This window comes from Labrus mixtus, chromosome 5 (assembly GCF_963584025.1).
Source record: "Labrus mixtus chromosome 5, fLabMix1.1, whole genome shotgun sequence".
Classification (NCBI taxonomy): domain Eukaryota; kingdom Metazoa; phylum Chordata; class Actinopteri; order Labriformes; family Labridae; genus Labrus; species Labrus mixtus.
Window position 1 is genome coordinate 12,307,484 of NC_083616.1, and position 23,586 is coordinate 12,331,069.

Here is a 23,586-nt window from a genome sequence, read left to right on the forward strand (position 1 = left end):
CCTCAATTCTGGGAAGGTTTGACAGGGCTTTCCAGCTACAGCACACACACACACACACACACACACACACACACACACACACACACACACACACACACACTCACTCCTGCTGCATACATTCATGTAAATGCTTCTTTGAAATTTACATAGGCAGACTGCACATACGCGACACTGTACACTTAAGTGTAATGGCCTCATCTATTATGATCTGTAATTTGACCTTCATGCATTTTGAAGTTCTTATGTTACTAAAAGAGAGAATGCTTGTCTTAAGTATTTGATTCATTCTAGCTGTGGGCTTGTCTGGGATCAGTCAGGTTGAAGGACAAGTGACTAGATACAAGATGGAGCTATAGTTAAAAAGTCAATGTTTGGTCATGTCTACAGATAAAATATATATATTTTAAAGATGTATTTATTTTAGCCTCAAACCATTATTTGATAGATGACAGTTGTTAGAGTAGGACATTGGGAAGAGAGTAGGGGGAAAACATCTGTTAAAGAAGCCAAAGGTCAGACATGAACCTGGGTTGCCCGCTTGGAGGACTATAGCCTCTGTACACGGGGCACGACCTAACCGCTAGGCCATCTGCACCCCCCCAGTATCAAATATCTTTCCGTCAGACAGATGTAAAATGAGGACGCAACAAGAAGTATTTTAACCATAAATCTATCTAATGGTGCATTTCCTTGTTCTACAGCAATTATGAAGGCTTGAGATATTTATGGTTTGCTCTCTATTTTGGTGAACTCCAAATGCCACATAAATAATTTCTACAGCAGAGAAAAGAAGATTGACGCTTGCTGTTTCTTTGTCAGATGACCTCACAGCATGAGAAGAAAAAGGTTGAAAGTGACAAGTTTCTCCTCCTTCTACTCCAAACTTTTTCATTTTCAATTTCTTCCTCTGCCGTCTGTGTCACTGCTGGTCTGACTTCTGTCTCATAAACTCATATTCAGTGTTCAACAGCCTGATGCATTGTATCTCTGTCATATCTGTTGTATCTGACCTTCACTCTTTATCTACATACAAATGTTGGCATACTATCTACCTCTCCTGCTGTCCTCTTACCAAACATTTAACTATTGAAAGCTCTCAGGATAGAGAGTTACAGAGGTAACTGAAGGCTGTTAGCTGGCAAAGCTGTGAAATGTGGTTTGTTAAATAGCACAGCAGTGATTACATGGTTATAGGGTTGGGTAGTATTGACTAATAATGTTATCAGTTTTTTTTACAGATGCTTTCTTGTGCTGGGACGATCACCGCATCGGCTCTCTACTTCAGACGCATACTAACATGAAATAAATACCAGCGGATAAAAAACGCTATCCAATGTGGCTGAGCTTTTTAGGTTATTCCTTAAAAAACTGAGTGTTCATTACCTGACATCAGAAGCTAATTAGCGAGCTATCCTAGTCGCTCCATAAAAACAATTTTCTTGTTTATAAGGTTTAGTTTGAGAGTGGAGCTGTTTATTGATAACCTGAAAGACTGGGCTACTGAGAAACCAAGGTGTGCATTGACTGCTGCATAACACTTTCATAAGCTCTTGGCTCACGTCTGTGGTTTTTCTGTAAACGGATATGACGTCACGATGATCAATCCAGGGGGAACGAATCGATTTTTTTTAATCGTCCAATAAAAAAATCGCAGGGGGTTCACGTGATGCACGGAGACGAGAGGACGTAGATTTTTCGTCTTCCCAATGGGTTGATTCTTAATCAATATTTTACAGTATTTTTTGCCAGTCAACTGATATCCAAAGTGACGACGGTATTGATAATGTCTGTGGAGAACTTTTTCACGTCGTGTGGGTCGGCTTAAAGGAAAGAAACTTGCAGAAGAGGAATGCCAACTGCTAATGCCTAGCCTGCTGCTAGCCAAGATAACGAGCATGGTGACTCCGATGATGCAGCACGAGAGGCTAACTTGACTGACGGAGAGGAGATGAACGTGCAACAAGATGACTTGATAGTGGATCGAGTTACCACCAATATAGCCACAATGCTGGACAGTAAGTTAGCTGCTATACTCAAACCGGTTAATGAGCTCTCTCAGAAATTTGACGCCTTATTTGAGAGGATCGGCGCTGTTGAGCAACGGGTTTCGGACCTGGAGGATACAACAGCTCTGGTCACACCGCGAGTGGATACTCTGGAGACTGCACTGAGAAGAGCAACGGATCGTATTGAAAGGATGGCGAACCAAAGCCAATGGCAGAATGTGAGAATTGTTGGACTTAAGGAAGGCATGGAGGGAAAGGAGTCGGTGGGATTCTTTGAAAAATGGATCCCAGAAGTTCTGGGCATATTAGGAGACCGAATCCGGATCGAGAGAGCCCACCGCACTCAGCGGCAAAGATGGTCCGAGAACTGTTTTGGTGAGGCTACACAACTACACCGACAAGCAGAGAATCTTGTATACGGCAAGGAACAAGGGCAGGATTAAAGTGGAAGGCCAGGACGTATCTTTCTTCCAGGACTTCTCCGCTGAGGTAGTGAAAAGGAGGAAGGAGTCAGCAAGCGCCCGGAGGAGGCTACGTGAGGCTGGTATAAGATACTCATTTGTGTATCCTGCCGTGATTAAAATAACCAACATCAATGGGAAGATGTTGTCACTCTTGTGCATGGAAGAAATTAATGACTATATTAAAAAACTGCCAGCTCCATGATGAGCTGGGTAAGATCTATTGATGAATAAGGGTACGTGCATCATCACATGCGAGTATGTTGATAAGGTTATTCTAGCTGTGTTGACGTTAACCGACCAGTGTTAGATCTTACTATTTGGCTTCTACTGACACCTAGTGGACGAGTCTCCTTTAACATCAGTACACAATAGTGAGTCAGTCGAGCCATATTAAGTTTAAGTTGTGAATGCAAATCCCTGAGGAAAACAACTTTTTGTTAGATGTTTTCATTATTGATATTTCTTGTTTTATTGTGGTAACCTTAGCTGCAGATTTACTGGCACCACATTACTACAACCTAGATGGGGAGGATAGTTTGTGTTACCTTTCCTCCTTGTCACCATCCCCCCCCCAGCTATACTTTTGCAATGCTTGAGTATGACAAGTTTAGACTTCTGTTTATTTTTTCTTTTGTTTTTTCCCTTTTCCCTTTTGGAACTGGACTGTTCAGGATTGTTAGTGTCAGGTTCAGTTTTTGCTAGTTCTCTTTTGAAGCTCGCACACGATTTAAAGTCATAGATTGGTTAGGATCATATGAAGCAGTTATTGTTGGAACACAACACATACTTTTACCAGTTGTAAATGAGTATCAAGATATGTACATGGAATATCCGGGGCTCTAATAATGTTGTTAAGAGGAAATCTGTCCTGAACTCGCTTAAAAAAGATAAGATTCAGGTAGCATTTCTACAGGAAATGCATCTAACCGATGAGGAACACAAAACATATCTTAGGGAGTGGGTTGGTCAGGTTCATCTTGTTCAACAAATAAGAGGGGTGTGATTATATTACTACACAAAAATTTGCCATTTACTCCTACAGCTTCATTCAAAGATGCAGAAGGAAGAATTGTTTTAGTTAAAGGGGTATTATTTGGAGAAGATGTTTTGCTAGGAAATGTTTATGCCCCTAATGCTCAAGATGAAGCTTTCTTTGCTCTGTTATTTAGTCAGCTGGCTGAAATGGAGTGTCCAAATATGATAATAGGAGGAGATTTTAATTGTAGTTTATCTCCGTCATTGGATAGGCTTCCACCTCAAAACACTCAGTCCAGTAATGCACGGGCAGTCCTGAACATTATTAAGGAATTTGATCTTATAGATGTGTGGAGGCATTTTAATCCTTTGTCAAAAGGCTACACATTTCAGTCTCTTCCCCATTCTTCAGCGTCATGTAGTGGCTATATATTTGTGTCCAGATGTTTATCTAATTTAATAGAACACTCAGATATAGGTCGCTCTCTCAGACCCTGCACCTGTCACTATGTTAATGCAACCTCTAAGACCTATTGAACGCTCATTTTCTTGGAAAATGGATACTTTATTATTCATGGATTGCAACTTTATTACATTTTTGGAAGAACAAACAGACTTATTTTTAGAGTTTAACGATAAAGATGGGGCAGACCCAAGAACTGTATGGGAGGCATTTAAGGCCTATATGAGAGGTATGATTATTAAAATCTTGTTTAATCTCACACAATTTGTGTCTGGTCCAACACATCAGCATGGACATACACCTGATCTAGTGTTGGGCTATGGGTTGTCGGTCTCGGTAAATGAAATCTGCATGTTACCTGTTTTAGATCACTCACTAATTTTATTTGAAATTTTAATTCCAAATTCACTTACCCATGGGGAAGAAACAAGGATCACAAGATCTTCTCGTTATATCAGCCCGATCGCTTTACATGATCTTACTATGGGGTTGCCGGATGTGGTCGATCCGTTATTTAATCAAGTTTTTTTCAGTTGACCACCTTACTGTTAACTTTAACAGTGCTCTTCGGGGCCTCCTTGACTCTGTGGTCCCAGTAAAAACTAGGAGGTGTCTTATAAAGAACCATACCCCTTGGATAAACGAGGACTTACAAATCCTTAAAAAGAGCTGCAGAAAAATTGAACGTCAGTGGCGTCACTCAAGGCTTGAAGTGTTTTACCACGCATGGAAAGACAGCCTGACCACCTCCCAATCTAGGATGTCAGTCGCAAAAGCAGCCTACTATTCAAATTTGATTTCAAATAATAGGCATAATTCCAGACTATTATTTGATACTGTTTCTAGGCTCGCACAGCGTGATCAGGCAGTCATTGGTACTGACCTATCTGCACATGATTTTTTATTGTTTTTTAATGACAGGGTTGAAAACATCAGAGTCAGAATACCCCAGTCCTACAATGACAAAGCAGAGTGTGTTGCTGCTATGTCCATTTGTACAGGACAAGGCTTTTCTGATTTTGAACCAATTTCTTTGGCTTCTTTGACTAAGGTTGTAATGGTGGCATGATGTACAACCTGCTCACTTGATCCGCTGCCGTCTTGGGTTGTCAAAGAGCTTTGGCCTACATTAGGACCTTATGTTTTATCTATCTTAAACTCATCCCTCCTCACAGGAGTTTTTCCAGCTTGCTTCTAAACTGCTGTGGTAAAACCCTTACTAAAGAAGCCTAGCTTGGATACAGACTCCCTGACCAATTATAGACCTGTTTCAAACCTTGCTTTCTTGTCAAAAGTTTTTGAGAAAGTGGTCTCAAATCAGCTTCCAAATTATTTATCACTAAATAAGCTATTTGAGCCATTTCAGTCTGCTTTTCGGGTAAATCATTCGACAGAAACAGCACTTACAAAAGTGGTGAATGATTTGCTACTATCTTTAGATTCAGACTCAACCAGTGTTTTATTGTTATTGGATCTTAGCGCTGCTTTCGATACGGTGGACCACTGTATTCTACTGGATAGGCTTGAGAACTATTTTGGCATCTCAGGACAAGTTCTGGAGTGGTTAAGATACTACCTGTCAGAAATAAAACAACATACTCTCTGAGCCCTGTGCTGTTAGGCACGGGGTTCCACAGGGGTCTGTACTGGGTCCATTGCTGTTCTCACTTTACCTATCCCCACTGGGTTAGATATTGCGTTCTTTTTGGATTGCTTTTCATTGTTATGTTGACGATTTGCAGCTGTACATGCCATTAGGTGTAGGAAGTAAATACAATACAGCTAAACTTGAGGCCTGTCTTGCAGCTGTTAAGAGCTGGTTATCAAAACATTTCTTGTTGCTTAATTCTGCTAAGACAGAAATGATGTTTATCGGACCAGCGAAACTGGGTCATCTTTTTGATCCTATTACTTTGTCTCTCGATGATTGTGTAATCAATCGCAGAGACCGAGTTAAGAATCTTGGTGTGCTTTTCGATCAGACACTATTGTTTGAATTACACATAAAGGAGGTGACCAGAGTTGCTTTTTTCCACCTGAGAAACATCTCCAAGATCAGATCAATCTTGTCGTTTAAGGATGCTGAGGTCCTCATCCATGCCTTTGTGTCATCTAGGCTAGATTATTGTAATGTCCTTCTGTCAGGTCTACCAAAGAAAAGTCTGCGAAGTCTGCAGATGGTTCAGAATGCTGCAGCTCGTGTTCTAACCGGAGCCTGCAGATATGAACACATTACCCGGTGTTGGCCTCTCTTCATTGGCTCCCTATTCATGCCAGAGCAGACTTTAAGGTGCTGCCGCTAACTTTTAAAATATTAAATGGTAGCACACCATTGTATCTTACCGACCTGGTGAACCCCTATGTGCCTGCCCGAGCCCTGTGTTCTCAGGGGACGGGTCTTCTGAGTGTCCCAAAGGTCAGAAAGAAGACAGTTGGTGAGCGGGCTTTTTCTTTCTGTGCACCGACACTTTGGAACAGTTTACCTCTGGCCATGAGGCAGGCTTGTTCTGTTGAGGTTTTTAAAGCAAAGTTAAAGACCCATCTGTTTACTGTTGAGTATGTGTCATGATTTCGCTGTATGTTTTTTCCTGTATTTTAACTGTATTGCTTTGTACAGCACTTTGATTTAAAGCGCTTTATAAATAAAGTTATTATTATTATTATTATTAAAAGAGCGGGTTGCGGAACAAACTAAGATCGAAAATAAAATAAAAAAGCTTGAAGAAAACTACTATAGAACTAAATTAGATGAGGTCTTAACTGAACTAAAGGCAACCAGGATAACGTTGCAGAATCTGATAACAAGAAAAGCAGAAAAGGACATTCTCTTTGCCAAACAAAGACTCTTTGAATTTGGCAACAAACCAAACCGCCTACTAGCACGCCTAGCAAGGAATGCCCCAATAAAGAACTTCAGAAAGAAAGAAATCTCAGCTATACAGGATAAAAATAGTAAACGACAAACAAATAACCTTTGGATTAATGATGCATTTAAAAGGTTCTATGAAAAGTTATATAGTTCTGAAAACGATGTGAATAAGCTCAAGGAAGGGCTCTTCTTAAACAGTCTGACAATCCCACAACTATCAGAAGATCAGGCTAATCTTTTGGAAGGCCCCATCTCCTTATTAGAAATCAATACAGCCAGATCCTCACTCCAATCCGGAAAGTTGCCCGGGGCGGACGGATTTCCGGTTGAGTTTTTTAAAACACTAAAAGATAAGATCAATAAATTATTACTTAGAGTTTTCAATACATCTATTGAGGATTCAAAACTCCCAGAATCAATGTATTTGGCCAATATAACACTTATATTAAAGAAAAAGAAAAACCCAGAACTCTGTTCCTCATACCGACCAATCAGTATACTTGGAGTGGACATTAAGATTTGATCTAAAGTATTGGCTCGCAGGTTTGAATGGGTAATGACTCATATAGTGGATGCAGATCAGACCGGTTTTTATAAAGGACCGAATATCATGTCACAATACAAGACACTTACTTAACATTATTCATTATCTCAATCACTGCCAAAATCCTGGAGCAATTATATCGATGGATGCTGAAAAAGCCTTTGATTGGGTTGAATGGGAATACATGTTTACATTTTGAAGAGATTTGGCTTTCAAACTAACTTTCTAGGCTGGGTGAAACTTCTGTACAAGAAGCCCACAGCTTCTGTCCTGACAAACGGTCTTATTTCAGCACCTTTCAAGTTGTCAAGAGGTACAGCCCAAGGCAGTCCTCTGTCCCCGCTCCTGTTTGCCCTGGCTATAGAGCCGTTAGCAATAGCTATTCAACAAAATAATAATATTAAAGGAACAATAATTGGTACAAAGCAAAATAAAATGATGTTGTATGCGGATGATGTCCTGTTGACCTTAACAGACCTGAGTATGTCAGTACCTGCTGTCATAGAATGTGTTAAAGAATTTGGACTAATATCTGGATACAAAGTTAATTTTGTCAAATCTGAGGTAATGCCCCTGGTGAGCGATAGGCGTGTTGAACCTGGTTTTGTTAGACCATTTCGCTGGGCCCCTGATGGTTTCAGTTATCTGGGAATAAAAGTCACACCAAAACTCAATCGAATGTATAGTGAAAACATTAACCCCTTGATTAAGCACTTGAAAGAAAATATGATGAGATGGAGGAATCTGCCCATATCCTTTCTTGGTAGGATCAATCTCATTAAGATGACTATTCTCCCTAAGATAATTTATCCTGTATCTATGCTTTTTTGTGATTTTAAGGACAGAAGATATTAGAGATATTAATAAAGCAATATCAGACTTCATTTGGGCAGGAAGGAAACCCAAAATAAAATTAGAGAAGTTACAACTCCCTAAAAAAAAAGGTGGGTGGGGTCTACCTAAGGTAGAAAATTATGTTATGTCAATACATGCCAGGATTATATCTTCATGGGTGGTTGGAAACACTGGGTTGCATTGGCTTGAAATAGAGGCCATAATGTGTAAACCTTTTTCCCCTGTAAAGTTATTAGACAAACGACTGAATGAACTACCAATTCTAGTTAAGGACAACTTGTTAATAACCAATATCATAAAGACGTGGAGAAGCTTAAAGGCAATGTTTAAGGAAAACACTTGCAATATTGGTGGACAACCCAGATTTATCAGTGGAGGGGGCAGGGCCTAACTTTAAACAATGGCAGGAAGCAGGCTTAAAAGGGGTACATGATCTTTGCAGTAATGGGATCTTCAAAACGTTTGACTCTCTGAGAGGTCAGTACAATATACCTACCAAGGACCTTTACAAATATCTACAAGTCAGGTACTATGTATTGAAGAAGGCAATACAAAAAAAGATTTTTCTTGGATCATACAAAAAATGAACATTTTGTATCAAGGTTTTACTCTGAGTTACAGAGTTTGTATTTGGATACACTTGCTTCCTTAACATCATGGTCGACGCTGCTGAAGGTTGCAATAGATAAAGATACATTGGAAGAAATTCTGATGTTAACCTCCAAGATTTCAATCTGTAATAGATATAAGGAGATGCAGTACAATATCTTACATAATGTTTATATAGCCATATGTTTATAGTAAGTTCACAACAGGAGCTTCCCCAATTTGTTCCAAATGCAAAGCTAATACTGGAACTAGAATGCATTGTCTTTGAGAGTGTGAAAAAATTCAATTATTTTGTAAGGCAGTATGTGGAGAAATAGGCACGGTGATAGGACAACAACTGCCTCCTGGCCCACTTCTATGCCTCCTAGGAAGTCTACCGAACCCTTTGAAGGAACATAAGGACATAATCCAATTTCTTTTAATGTTGGCTAGGAAGGCTATAATGACAAAATGGGTTGGGGATGAATCCCCTACTGTTCACTTGTGGAAATCTCTGATATCTGATGTTGTGATGTTAGAAAAGTTAAGATACTGTATCAGAGGAAAGACTCATCTCTTTAAAAGAAAATGGGAGAAGCCTTTGAATCTTCTAAATGTTAAGTGCAACTTATCATAATGATCCCTGAATGATTATCTTGCTATTGTACAACATCACTGTTAATCACATGTTTACTATACTGGTGCTGAATGTGACTACTGGACCAACTATGGTCCAACTACTTTGCTGAAGTGCACTGAGCTGTTATTGTTTTGTCTTTGAAAATCAATAAAAAGAAAACAACAATATTGTAGTGAATCGATTATTTTTTTTTTTTATCTCTGTCTGCCATTGTCCAACTCTGGACGGCTGTATGACTCTGTTAAAAGTGCTGTAATAAGTTAGTTGTGTGGCTTTTATTTGCAAAACAAACTTTAAGCACTCAGAGAGTGAGTGCCTCACAGTTATTTACTAACTGACTAGTACTATGCTTTAAGTTAATCTAAGGTCAGGTTGGATAACTTATCTATGACAAATTAAACTTCTTAGAATTTATTGGATGGGAGTTTACTGAGGCTGACAGATCGAAATAATAAACTACTCAGCTGAACAAAATTGATGTGAGTCTGTGATAAGGTGTGGCTGAACGGACTTGACTGAAGTAATTATTTTTAACAAGCCTCTTCTCAGTCTGTTACCTCTGACTGAACTGATACCACTGCTGTTTGTCAACAGTTGTTTGAAACTGCCAATTACACTTGTTCTGCTTAAGCCTTCATGTAGTCAGAGACGAAAATAAGAGGCAGATACTAAAACTACTACATGTGAGACATGACTAACATTCCGTAGGTTTTAATGGGCGGCTTGTTTGGGGGGCGCTGGAGGCCACAAGGTTGTTGCGGAGGCTGTGGTCCCCAAGACGGGCGGCCAGGGCTCAAAATCTGACCTGTGGCTCCTTTCCTGCATGTCGTCACTCTCTCTCTGTCCCTCGTTTCTGACTCTGTCCACTGTCCTATGTCCACAAGGCCCAAAAATAAATCTTAAAATCTTGTTTCTGCTGTTTCAGTGTACATTAACCAAACTGTTATTGTGACACACAGGCCAGTGACTGAGAGTGAAGAATCGTGAAGTAGTAAAAAAAAACAGACAGAAAATAAAACTTCTCAAGATCTAACGGTTGTGTGTAAGTGTGCGTTTCTCTCTTGTGGTTTCATCCTTCAGAGTAATAATCATTGCCTGTCTCCAGATGGAAGAGTGTACCCAACACAGCAGAGGGCTTCCTGCTTCCTCAGGGCAAGGGACATGGGGGGGTAATGTTGTTTGTGTGTGTGTGTGTGTGTGTGTGTGTGTGTGTGTGTGTGTGTGTGTGTGTGTGTATGTGTGTATGAAAGAGTTTGGTGTACGAGGTATTGAACTGTCACTTACAGAGAATCCTCCAGGGGATGAGCAACACACAGAGGGAGAAAAGGAAGCCAAATTAGATCGAGGCTTTTGGAACCATCAGTCTCTAATAACTTTGTTATCCCATACCTTCACTCACTGGTTTTACTGAAAAAATGACAGGGTTGCTGTCTGTGTAAACTGTGTCTGCTTGGTGGTGGTGGTGATCAGCATCACTTGAAAGTACAACATGTACTGTTTTTCATCAAGATTGAATGTGATAAGAGTTGAACCTGTAATCACAAAGAAAGAACGCAAATGATAGGAGAAGTATACAGGGTGTAGGAGAAGTATACAGGGTGCACCTGATGCTGTCTCTGCAGTGAAAAACTTAGTTATTATGTAGAACTGTTAAGATGGCCTAAAGATGGGATATGAATCGGCATGATACTCTCAACTGAATCATAGCTTTCTGAGGGGAATCAAATGGTTGCTTTCCTGCACAAAAGGTTCAGTTAAAACATAACATACTGAGATTAACTTGGCATATAAATTATTCAGGAAAGACTTTACAGTTGAAATTTAGTTGAGAGAACCTCACGTAAAAATGTTGACTTTAAAGGCACATGTTGCTTTACTCACATAATCATCATTCTCTTCTGTATTGACTGAAGGGTTGTGTTTCAAGACTGTTTACAAATCAATTTATTACAAATATTGTGATTCAATTCTCAAGCCTCTTTCTTGAATCTAATTTCAGAAAACCTGTAGAGTTTTCTTTTTCATGCAATCTGAACAATCAACCTCATAGCACAAGACCAAATAGCATTTACAAAGTGTTATATGAGCTGCAGCTGAGCAGCTTTTACCTCACCCCATTGCAAACTGACATTGCCAGTGAACTAGTCACTGCTGGTGAATGTTTCTTTTGATGCTCGTACAAAGAGCTACGGTGCAGGACAATAAGATGTGTTGTTGTTGAAAGTGTGGTGCTCTTGTTTTGTTTAGCAGGCTGCGATCCTGCTCAGGTTTACCAACTGTCTTGCCTCTCTTTAAGTCCAACGCTAACATGACTTTGACGTGCAATATTTGATTGAATGTTTCTGTCGGTCTTCGTTCAGAAGTACTGCAACTTGTTCTATCACATTAACTAAACTAGGGGACGCCATGGTAAACAACAACAACAAAACAAAAAAACATTCTGGCTTTTTTTCTGAAAGCAGAACACAGAATAAGTGATTAACAGAGAAAGCATGTGTCTGCACTTCAAGAGAATATGCAATTTGATTTCAATTTGACTTTAAGTGCAGGCTCTGGTAAACACACATTTTCCTTTCTCTACCATGTTCAGTTCAGCCTGTTTGGTACAATTAATATATTTCTTAATTTGCAAGGACTTCAATTTTATTCTGGTGAGTAGAGTACAACAACAATACACAATGAGTCCAATCCATCTTACTCAGACGATCTCTGGTTGCCAATCTCTCAAAAGACTTTCTCGCACAAATACCAACAGTGAGCGCATTTTCTTTGAGAGAGCAGCTTCTCTTGCACTACTGGCTCTGCTTGAATGACAGGTGGAAATGGGCTTCTTTCTCACTCCTGTCAGAGTGCAGATGTCACCGGGTCTACCTGTAGCGGGGATGTCTCTGTGAAGAAATGGGTTACAGAGAACACCCACTAATACGTTATTACCCCACACATAAACCTGCTCTGACAGTCACTTGTACATACAGCAGATAACGAGATGGGTTTTTTTACTCAGGACTTCTTGTGGGTCGTGAGTCAATTATTCACACATTCGACTGAGGCACACACATATTTACACATTCTTGAATTTACATAATATCTCATAAATCCAGATCTTCAGGAAGCAGAGCAGAAGGACTTTATCTGACACTGTTCTTACAGGGTGCAGGGTAGGCTTAAGTTGACAGTGGGTTCTGCTGTGATTCATGTATAAAAAAACAAAAAATCATCTTTATCTCAGATAAATAACTTTATCATACTCCTTTCTCACTCAAACTGAAAACAGGAATGATTAAAAATCTTGTTGCATTTTTATTGTTTTGCCTTCCTGATTTGATAGAAGCTCTCAGTGCTGAAACACTTTTGTTATTCACAGCAAATTGCTTCCCTGATCCACCAAGTTAGGCTCCCATGGGGAGAAATGAATCATTGTGAGAGAATTAATTCTCCTCTTGTCTGGTCTTGTTCTTTGCCAGTGCTTTAATACCTTTTAGCGTTGTGATAATGAGTGTAGCCAAGAAGAGTGAGAGGCTCAAACTGAGACTTTCTCCGTCTGCAGCAGGTGTGTTGATCTGCTGCCCCCTGGTGATTGAATTGTGTGTAGCTTCCTTTACAGCTTTCTAATACAGACCTGATTTTTATTTGCTCCCCATCGTGATGCATTGACAAATAAAAGAGCATCACTCTGATTCTATTGTAGTACAAAGTCTGGTAGTTTGATGACGAATCATTAATATATGGGGCAGCCTTTTGAAAAATGTATCTTGGGCTAAGAGGGATATTGTGCATTAGAAGGCTGCCATCTGCTGTCCATATGCAGACAGTGTAGTGTGACGCACTGACCTTGCAGTGTTTGATGAACTGGTGTATGGGATGAGATGGAAAAGTAAGATGTGAAAGGGTTAGGAGAGAAAGGAGCTACTCACTTCCTACCACCCCCTCCTTACAAATACACATGCCCACACATCTCCACAGTGACTAGATTTACGGTTGACAGATAGATCTCTGGGAGGTCCCTAGGGGGAGCTGGTGGTCAGTGAGGTGGATATTCTTAATGTCAGCCTCAACTGTCAGGCCAAAAAACCTTCACACTGTGAGGTTTTGGCTCAAGACAGTCATTAGGACATACACTGCAAACATAAGATACAATACCAGTTATGTTTTGGATTGTTTGCCAGAAAGATTACGTTTCAGAGCAATATATCCTGTTGCATTGCAACAGCAATCTTTAATTAAACAGAAAACAAAGATAATTCCCATTCCTTGCTTAACTCCGCTTGCAGAATAACCCCAACAGTCAGTCTAAGCTAAATGCATTTTTTTGACTATATTTAAGCATCATTTTTGTCAAGGTTTCCTTTTGTGGGCGCTCATTATCAAAGAAACTGTCCTCTTTGTATTCTGTATACATATCAGCATAACTTTTTTGTTAGAGCCAATTATACATACGTAAGTGTAGTATATCTTTTGTGTGTTGCAGTTTTAAGTAGATCATGCCAGTGCCGCATGCTTAATTGAAGGTAATTAAGGCTCCAGTCAACTCTGGCTGCTGATTGGTTAAAGCTCGCAGCATGCTGCCAGTACTGGCTTGCCTGTTTTATTAGAAGCTGTGGAGCTACAGTAGCACACTGGTCTTTGACCGTGCTTTACATTTTGTTTGATTGTATTTTTGCATATAAAGCTTTCAGTAAAGTATTGAAACGTAGAACTTGGACTGGAGTTTTTTATAAAGCACGCGTCACTCATATGTTTTCCAGCTCTGCGGTTTGTGTGCACATTTTTTGGAATAAGACAGAGCCACACTAACATTTTTATTGGCACAGATTTGAATTGTCTCAGCCAAGATAAAAGTGGTTCTCAGGTCCATTCATATATTTTGATGTCTCAGCTCCATTCATAGGAACATTTGTTTGAACCATGTTTTTAATATTCAGCACAGTCTCACACAAGAGGAGACATCATGTGGTACAATCTGCACCTCTAAACCTTTAGTGTTTTTAAATTCTACTAGATAATTAAATCTCACTGAAAACAAGCTCAAATATGCCAAATCCATCACAAAGAGAACTGTCCATTTGTGTATTTCTTATGTCATTTTACGACACACATTTGGATGACAGCAGAAGAAGAATATAGATTTACAAAATATTAAACACCAAGAAATATATAAAAATAACTGAATTTCTTCGGTACATTATGATTCTTTTTCTAGCTTTAGAGTCTTTGAATGCTGTTCTACACAAATATTGTTTGGATGGCTGGTTATTGTCAAGGACCTCACAATTCAATTTGAATTCTTTGGGTCACGATTCAATATCGACTCGATTCCATATTGATCAATATGCTTCAATATCAATTCAGTAAGACGCATTGATGACAGAAATACCTAGGAAATTTAATTTATGTGTGCATTTTTTGGATTGATTTAGAAAAAACATACTTGAAAACGTGTTTTACAGATGTTGTTTTTCTCAAGTGGGGCCTCTACACAACGGGAATCGCATTATGGCGTCACCAACAGTGCCCCCACAGGAGTGGGGCTTTAGTACAATGGAAAAAATAGATTTTTAGGGTTTTTATTAGGCTATCAGTATTTACTATTATTATTACTTTAGATCAGAAATGAATGCATTCCTTTTTTCTTTTTTTTTAGATTTATTACATTTTGTACCCTTAGACGCACCGTGTATACATTTTTACAGTGTCTCCCTGTTGTCACGGTGATGAAAAGAACGACACTGCTGCATCTTTATGAGTTATTTCACTTGAAAAAACTAAGTTCAGCTGACGAGTCAAAAGTAATATCCATCTTATCACATCAAACATTTCACTTTTTTACTGTTCCTTCTTTTTTTTAAGCTGTTTTCATTAACTTTTGATCCATAACAAAGTATTTTTTCTGTGGTTAAGGTATTTTCGTAACCTTCAATCTACCAGAAGGTCCTTACTTTATTTCAAAATAAAAGCAGGGTTGAATTCAGACAGCAAGTAAAGCACTCTTAGCTTAAGACAGTACAACAATTAAAAAATAAAAGCCTCACAATTCTTACTTTTAAATGCAAAATAATAATACAATTTCAAAGATGCGATTAATCGCGATTAACTATTGAAAACTAAGACAATAATCAAGCATAAAATGATATTGTTTGAATAATATTATTGCCAAATGGGTAGACCCCAGGAATACTTGTTGCTAGCCTGGTAGCAACTAATGGGGATCCTTTTAAACAATAAACAAATATGTGATGCTATGTTGAAAGCATTGCCTCTACTGGTTGAGATATCAGTAAAACTCTAATGTGGGCCATTTGATGCTTGTCTGTAAAATGGTAATAAATATAAAAATAAAATGTACATATAAATTCATAAAAAGTATCTTTTTTTTTAAAATCTTCATAAAACCTGACTTTAAAAACATGGAAAATGAGGGTCTCTGTTTGCACGAATCCTGCAACAGATTGTCTATAGTTATCCAAGCCGTGCTGGATAAGAATTTCTCTTTTCTAACATAGGCAAAAAAAACAAAAAACCTATATATTAGAAATAAAATGGGTTAAAAATAAAACGATGCTTATCATCTCAACTGTTCAGTCATGATTTCATAGACATTATTTTAGGTGACATTCACATGTAGTATGTTATTATCATGTTTACCTTTTTTAGAATTCTTTCTTAACTAGTTTGGTGCTTTTTCTGCCTAAATATAATGTTGAACACATTCAAATTAGTAAGTGGGTCGTCCTTCTTTCCGCTGTCACAACACCAAGTTTTTTTTTCATGTGCTTCCATCTGAATACGCTCTATAAGGTGGATCGTTGACTCCACTTCACCCAGTTCTCTTTTAAACACCATACAGTGCCTCTTCACTCTCTTTCCACTCTCTCCATCTTGCACCCTCTCTCGTCATCTCTCTCTCTCTCTCTCTCTCCATCTCCCCTCTTTTTTTCTTGTGCGCAGAAGTAATCCTTTTTTTGCATCCAATTCTCATAGTTTCACTTTCTGCTCATCATTTGTATTTTATCTTATGTTATGTCTCCCAATCCTCTTACTGTCTCCATTTTTCTATCTCTCATTCTCCCCTTCTCCCTCGCTCTCTCACTCTCCCATCTTAGAGACAGTAGTGTGCATGCAGCCTCAATTCTAAGCCGCTGCCTGTCAGGCTGCTCCGTTTATGCGCTCTGCGCTTCTCTCCTCTCCTCTCCTCTCTCCCCTATGCGCTATACTGCACCGTACTGCACTGCACTGCTCGTCTCTCCTCACTTCTCCATCTCTCCTGCTTGTTTTCCTCTCTTCTCTCTCTTTCTCCACTTGCATCTCTCTCAGTCTGCAGTCTCTTGATTTTCTCTTTGATTTCTACACTCTGATCCATTGTTTGGGAAAATCCTGTACACTCTGGGTATTTTCGCAACAGAGCTGAGTGTACCCTGGCTGCTGGTGAAGGAGGATTTAATGCTCCTGATGCTTCAGGTTTGGCTTTACTTTGGATCTGTGTGAGCTGAGAAGAGAAGGGATCCAGGAAGAAGGAGAGAGTGGGCAGGAAGTTGCCCAGGTGAGAGCTTCTTCTGCCGGGGAAGTTAAAGCTTCAAGGCGCTGGCGTTGGCAGCAGCGGTAGTGATTGATGGTTTTCCGTGGAGGGTCATGCCCTGGGACTTGTGTGATTTTTGGCTTTTGGAGTTGGAGACCCTTTCCCATTCTTGCCCCCCTAGTGGGGCAGCATTGATCCTGGTGCCGGTAAAAGCCGCCAGGCACCAGTGGCTGCACCGCGAAGAGTGGGCACCATGAACCAGCTGGATGCACCACGGCCACTCAACTGGACCATCAGAAAACTGTGCCATGCAGCCTTCTTGCCATCTGTACGCCTGCTAAAGGTAAAGGAACTTGTGGGAAGGGAGATTGGGAATGAACAAAAAAAAGGTGCTCCCCCGAGATGTGTAGTAAACTATGTCAGGCAAACCTTTGCTATCCTGTTACTTTCCAAAGAAAGATGGAGAGGAAAAATTGTGTGAAGCTACAAATGAATTCTGAAAAGGCTGCTATTCCATATCTGTTGGTTGCTTTAAGTGTACTGAGTGCAATATCCAGTGGATGCAAGATAGAAATAAAGAATTGAGGAAGGAGAGGATGTTGTCACAGATGAAGAGAAGTGTGGCAAAACTGCCAGCAGAACGCTTGGAGGGGAACATAAAGCTCTTGAAGTCGGGGGATGCGCAAAGAGGGGAAGACAAAAATGGAGCAGGGGGAAAGCAGGGGCATGATGTCAGAGAGAAGAACATAGCGTGAAAACGAGAAATAGAAGATGCAGTGACATTGTGTGGAAAGAGAAAGATTTATAAATGATTGAGGGAAAAAAAGAAAAGGAAGAGACACTAAAAGAAATCATGTGGTGAGAGTGGATTACAGAGTTCCAGGATTGGAAGAAAGCAAGAGGCTGAATAAACCAGGAATGTGAAGAGACCACGCGTGAGAAATGAGAGAAGGGAAAGGTACAGGTCCTGGATGAAAGAGGCAGAATAATAGAGAAGGGAGGAATGAAAAGGAATGGATGAGTGTGTTGGAGATGACTGAGAGGATCGAGGTTTAGGAAAGAAATGGATGGCAAAGTTGAATCTCATCTCTCAGAAATGACTTAGAAAGTGCAGCCTCCTGTTGGACCTCATTTTGTCCAAGTTAGCCAGGTTGAGTAGGCAGACCACCCAATGTCACTTGAGCACAGTTGTATAATATATTATGTGACAGCATTCAAGTTTATCAGAGCACTGGATTGGATTTGTGTTTGTGCGTTTTACAGCCTCTGTGAATCCAGGGGAGCTATATACTACTTGTTTACTGTCATTTGTATTCTTGAACCTCATCTTTATTCATTCATGTGCTTCATAAGCCAGTTACAGGCTCTCTGTAAGTAGGACTATTGTTGGAGGTCCTGAATGCCTGTTCTTCACCCCCCTTTGATCTGCCTTAATCAAAGTGTTGCTGTGATGTGAAACTACACCACCTGAGTGCACTTGCTCACATGTCAGGAATTTGCATTTGTAAAGCCTTGTTAGATGAATATCATTGTTGTCCGTGATTCAATGTGCTGTAGGTGTGTTTGTGTGTATGTGTTCTTCTGTGTGGGTTAACACGATGATATGCATCTGTGTGTTTTGTGAAAAGCGTTTACGTGTTGGGTGTTTACTGTAGTTTTTAAGAAATAGTGGCAGCCAAGGGATTTAATTATTCAGATGTTTCTAAGTTCATACATAGATAATGCAGAATTGTATGTGTAGGATTGTATTTATCTGAGGAATATGTGGAAGCAGCCTCATCAGTTTTTTCTGCTTTTTTTCACCTTTACATTTTCTGCATTACATTAACTGCTCCCCGGGGGATCTTTTGGCATCCATGTTGCCAAGCAGCAGTGTACTACAGACGTACCAACCTAAAGGCCAGGCATACTGTGTACATGACTACTCACATTGTAGCCATGAACTAATTAAAGCCATTTTTAGACCGCATAAGTGTTTTCCCTCTCTAAGTACTGTGAGCATCTTTAATATATGATGTCATCAAGTGAGACTTTTTAGATCTAGTGCCTTTATACTAAATAAGTTATGACCTCTGTGGGCTCATAACTACCCAAAAACACACTTTATTTTAATTAAGGGCCTCTAGCTGTCAAAGGAAAACGTCTTCAAAACATATTCCCTCTCTGCGTCCAACAGTGGTTAACTAAGCTGCTTCAGGTTACCCTTAAAAATCAGTGGCTTAATACCGTCAAAATAACAATAATAATATGAACTGTCATTAAAATTATCTTTTCTTGAAAGCATGAAGCATATTTTTTATTTTGACAATAAATTATTGGTGTCGGTTGTCACAGCCTTGTCTGTTTTATCACCCTGCATGTAGCTGCAGAGGACTATGGGTCCTGAAACTGTTCTTGCGGTGCAAATCTTCCCAGGGAGAAATCAGGCTGTCAGTGTGAAATTATCCTAATAGGCCTGTCATTATTATTGGAAAATTCTGCACAAGCAGCACTTTCCTCCCATGTCTCTCTAACTTATTACCTGCTTGCTGCTGCCATCCCCTTACTTGTGTGTGTGTGTGTGTGTGTTAGTGTGACTACAATTTATAGGCTGTCAGAGATGTTTCCTGTCCTCCTTGGGCAGGAAAATATGTCCAACAGATTGTGTGCGCGTAGGTGTGTGCTTGTGTCTGTGCACATGCTTTTCTATCAGTATGTGCATTTATAATGCAGTGCCACAGGCACATTGCAGCTTATACTCTGCAAGCACCTGTGAGCACATGATTTAAACTCTGTGCCCTGATCAGAGTGGGATACACAGCTACAAAAGCTACTTTTCATAAAAGCATTCATGTTTGAAATTAAATTGACATTGCAATATTTAATAATTCGCCAAGGATTGTTACTGTTTATGTTCTGTAAGAAAAAGAACAGACACAACCACCTAACTGCTCCCAGCAGAGTTCCTTTTGTTTCATGCAGTCAATCAAAAAGCTATTATCAGTTGCTTCATCTTCTTTACCCACCTCCATTAGCCTTAAGCTGACCACATCACAAGTGAAAGCTCATGTGTGCGTGCTACATGAAGCTTGCTCAAAGATTGATCATCCGAAGATATCATTTACACAATGAGGAGACCCAGAGACTCATAGCATTGATGTGAAATTGACTCTGTTTGATGTCTTATCCATTAGAGAACTGTTGCCCACGTTGTTTAAAGATGTGTGTGCATGTATGTGTCAGTGTGCAGCTGTCCTTGAGGATTGTTGGATTTACGGTAAACCTTTGACAGAGTTTGATTTTACGGTACAGTTTTATAGAATGAAATAAGCTCAAGTTAAAGATTTCCCCACAAATACTTGTCTGCCTGCAGGGGTCTTGGTGCTACACTAACTCAGCTTTATCAATTATCCAAAACTGACAATGAATCAAGTTTGTCCTGACAGGAGAGTTCAACACGTAATTGAATTCATTACAACGCCTTCCTCTTGGCCTTTAAAATGGCAAGCAATTTGTCAAGTGCGACTTATAAAAGGAGTGGTATCCCTGCGAGACAAAGGGTGAAGGTATTTCCCTAACTAGGACACCTAAAGAAGATGGAGAAAGCTCATTTTGGGTTTCACTCTGGTGTGTGAGCTCTCATCATGTGTTTGTATAAAAACTTAGCCAGAAACTCTGGAGTCATACAGTTTGCAGTTCATTAGAGTTAATTCCCTCTCTCACACTTTGCTGGGTATGGCTGACAATGTAGATTTCATCAAAATGTCCTCCCTGTCAGAGCTCTTGTTCCTGAAATAATTGCTTGCAACATTGACAGGAAGTTCATGCCTGGGAGGATTTTGTACAGAATCGGCAGGATTATGTGTGAATCAGGGAAACAATATGAGACAGAGAACCAGAAAAAGAAAATCTGTCTTCTTTCATCTTCTCTTGGTGACTTTTTCTCATATTCACAGAACCTCAATTTCCCCCCCAATGGAGCTCTGTTGTCTTTGGCTTTTAAAGGTTTCACCCTCACCTCCATTCCACATGTGTACTGTGTCCTTTTTTTTGTGTCTTACTTGGAATCATCATATCTGAGATAATAGAAGTTATTTAGCTGCCTCCTCTCTGTCAGCTTCAGGGGAATTGTGTTTCACATCTCCTCAGCCTTTTAGGAAATCAGACAGTGTTAATACCTCTGCAGTGCAGTGCTGTAATTGTGTAAAGAAAATGCCGCATACAGTGAACACAGCAGTAATTCTTCTTTGCTTTTCTTCATCAAGTCGTTCGATTGCGGCCCTCCCTCTCTTGAATCTACCTTGTGTATTTCTCTGTCATGTCCAGTCTTTTCACCTCATTGTCCTCTTTGTGCCAGCCTCCTTTGTATTTGTTTCTTTATTTACCGATTTTAAATTATTCACTTCTATTCAACATAAAGCATGGATAACATCCCTTCTTATGCACAATACATGGGTGGCAGGATGCTGCTCCTGCTATAAAATAAATAGATCACTCTATGCTAAAAATACATTAGTGTTACATAAAAAGATTGTCTGTTGCAGTGATTTATATCATCTTGTTAAGCTGCAGGGTTTGAACATTATCATAAATAGCAATCACACAAAAATGATCATCAATGTGAATTCTTACACCTAAATATGCAGTTCAGCCAAGGATCAAAATACATTCTGTCACCCATAGGTGGCATCACCCATTTTTCTATCTACATCGAGGTGAAGATGATTAAAAAATGCTGTAGTATAAACATTTTAAAAGCAGGTACATATTAGGAATCAGTGATGAAAGTCGCGTCTTCCCTTAAGTATGAACCTTTGTTGTTCCATTCATCACATTTATATCACATGAGAATCTGGGTCTTTTAAAATGATTGATTTTGTTCCAGTGCATCAGTCGACAGTAATGCAGTACACTTTTCCTAATTTATCTTTTCTAATTTCCCTGCAATGATGATCATTTTCTGCTTATCTCTAGTCATTTTCATTTGATACATCCTATTAGTGTTTTTTAGCTGGCAATCAGATGAAATACCGACAGCTAAAGTGTTGTAAAAGATTTTGTTTTTTTGTGCTGAGTCTTTGCGTTTGTCTCTTTTTATTCAGCAGATGCTTGGCTTCATTTACACATTCTGATAAATCATTAAGATTGGGACAGCAGGGATTGTTATAATTACCAGGCTCTCAGAAATAGCTGATTATCTGACAAAATTTGCCAAGTCGTATGATAATAATAATAATAATACATAACGACAACCTAATACGCTTGTTCCATTGTTGTGCATTTTGCTGATAAGGACCGTTATTATAGACGGACACATGAATGTGTTTCTGACTAACTGTTTTTATATTTTCATATTATGTGACACAACATCCGTTGTGGATCTTTTGCATTCGTGTTGCGACTGTTTTGCATTCTTGTTTTAGAGTTTGCAAAGCGTTTTTGTAAATGCATTCGCCTGACACCTCCCAGCCACCGTAGTTACGTAACATTGTTATTTAAACAAACCAAAAGGACCCACAAATAGAACAGTAAACTATGAATCATGATTAAAGACACAACTTACATACAAACATTAAACCTCATTATGTAGACGGTTATTCACATGAACAGATCATGTGCAAAGATAACATGCTGCTCATCCGTCCAACATTATGCTCAAACATTCTGCAGGCTCTTGAATTGAGTTATACAGTGCGTTCAAGGTCAATTTTGTTCCTCCCAGAAACCCCTCGCTCTTTCTCTCTCTTTCTCCCACTCTCACTGACAGATCCCAACATGCTAGAATAAATTCTTCTTGAGTGTTGGATGAAACTGGAGGAAACAATGTTTATCTATCACACCTAGGGGGAGGGCCTTTTTCGCTTTGTTTCTTTCTCTCTCTCTCTCTCGCACGCACACACTAACTCACTAGTTGTGTGCACAGGCCTCAAAGTCACAGGATGTCTCAAATCCTTCTTGTTTTTGTCTCAATTAGGCAGCAAATACCATATTTATGAGATTTCAATTAAAAAACAGTGTCTTACTAATGAGCAAAACGAGAACATAAGCTGCCAATTAAAACCTAATTCCTTTATTCTGTCACAAAAAGACTTAAGATTTTCCATTTGTCATGCTTCCAACACACATCATGGGAAGTGGTTTGAACAAGTGATTTGAAAATGACTTCTAACATATCTTGTTCTTTAAACGAGAAGCCAGCTTGAGGAAACAACCTGTTGTCATGCTGTTTGTACTTTGTTTCTGAACAAATTCAACAGATAGAACGGAATAACTCTGCTGCTGAAACATTTATGAAAATCAATGCAGAAAGGACCTGCAGTCAGAAAAAATGTGTAATTTGGCAAACCATGTCAAGCTTTCTCGGTGGAGTTTTCTAACAAGCTGTATGTTAAGAGCCGTTGCACACACACACAAATGCAGAATCCATATTCTTCCTCCCACAACTCTCTCCTTGTAGTCAAGGTAGCAGCATGGATTACACCAATGGAGAGTAATGTACTATGAACACTGACCTTTGACCTATAGCAGTAATAGGGGGTTTAATGCTAGCAATTATACTGTATATAAGGGCAGTAGGACTGGAATCCTCTGAATATGCTTTATGAACACTATGTTCTGGTGTAGAGAGCGTGGTATCAGGAGTATTTATAGTATACATTCATGTTTGCTCGGGTTTTTTTTGTGTGTGTA

The 23,586-nt window shown here is 39.4% G+C and overlaps 1 protein-coding gene across 1 annotated transcript in view; it reads left to right on the forward strand.

Moving 5' to 3' along the window:
• The first annotated feature begins 16,253 nt into the window (after nucleotides 1-16,253).
• Nucleotides 16,254-23,586, forward strand: part of trpm3 (transient receptor potential cation channel, subfamily M, member 3) — a 113,363-nt gene continuing 106,030 nt past the window's right edge. The window contains exon 1 of the mRNA XM_061037893.1: nucleotides 16,254-17,260. Within this exon, the coding sequence (XP_060893876.1) occupies nucleotides 17,171-17,260 (90 nt within the window). The 5' untranslated portion in view covers nucleotides 16,254-17,170. The remainder of the gene's footprint in view (nucleotides 17,261-23,586) is intronic.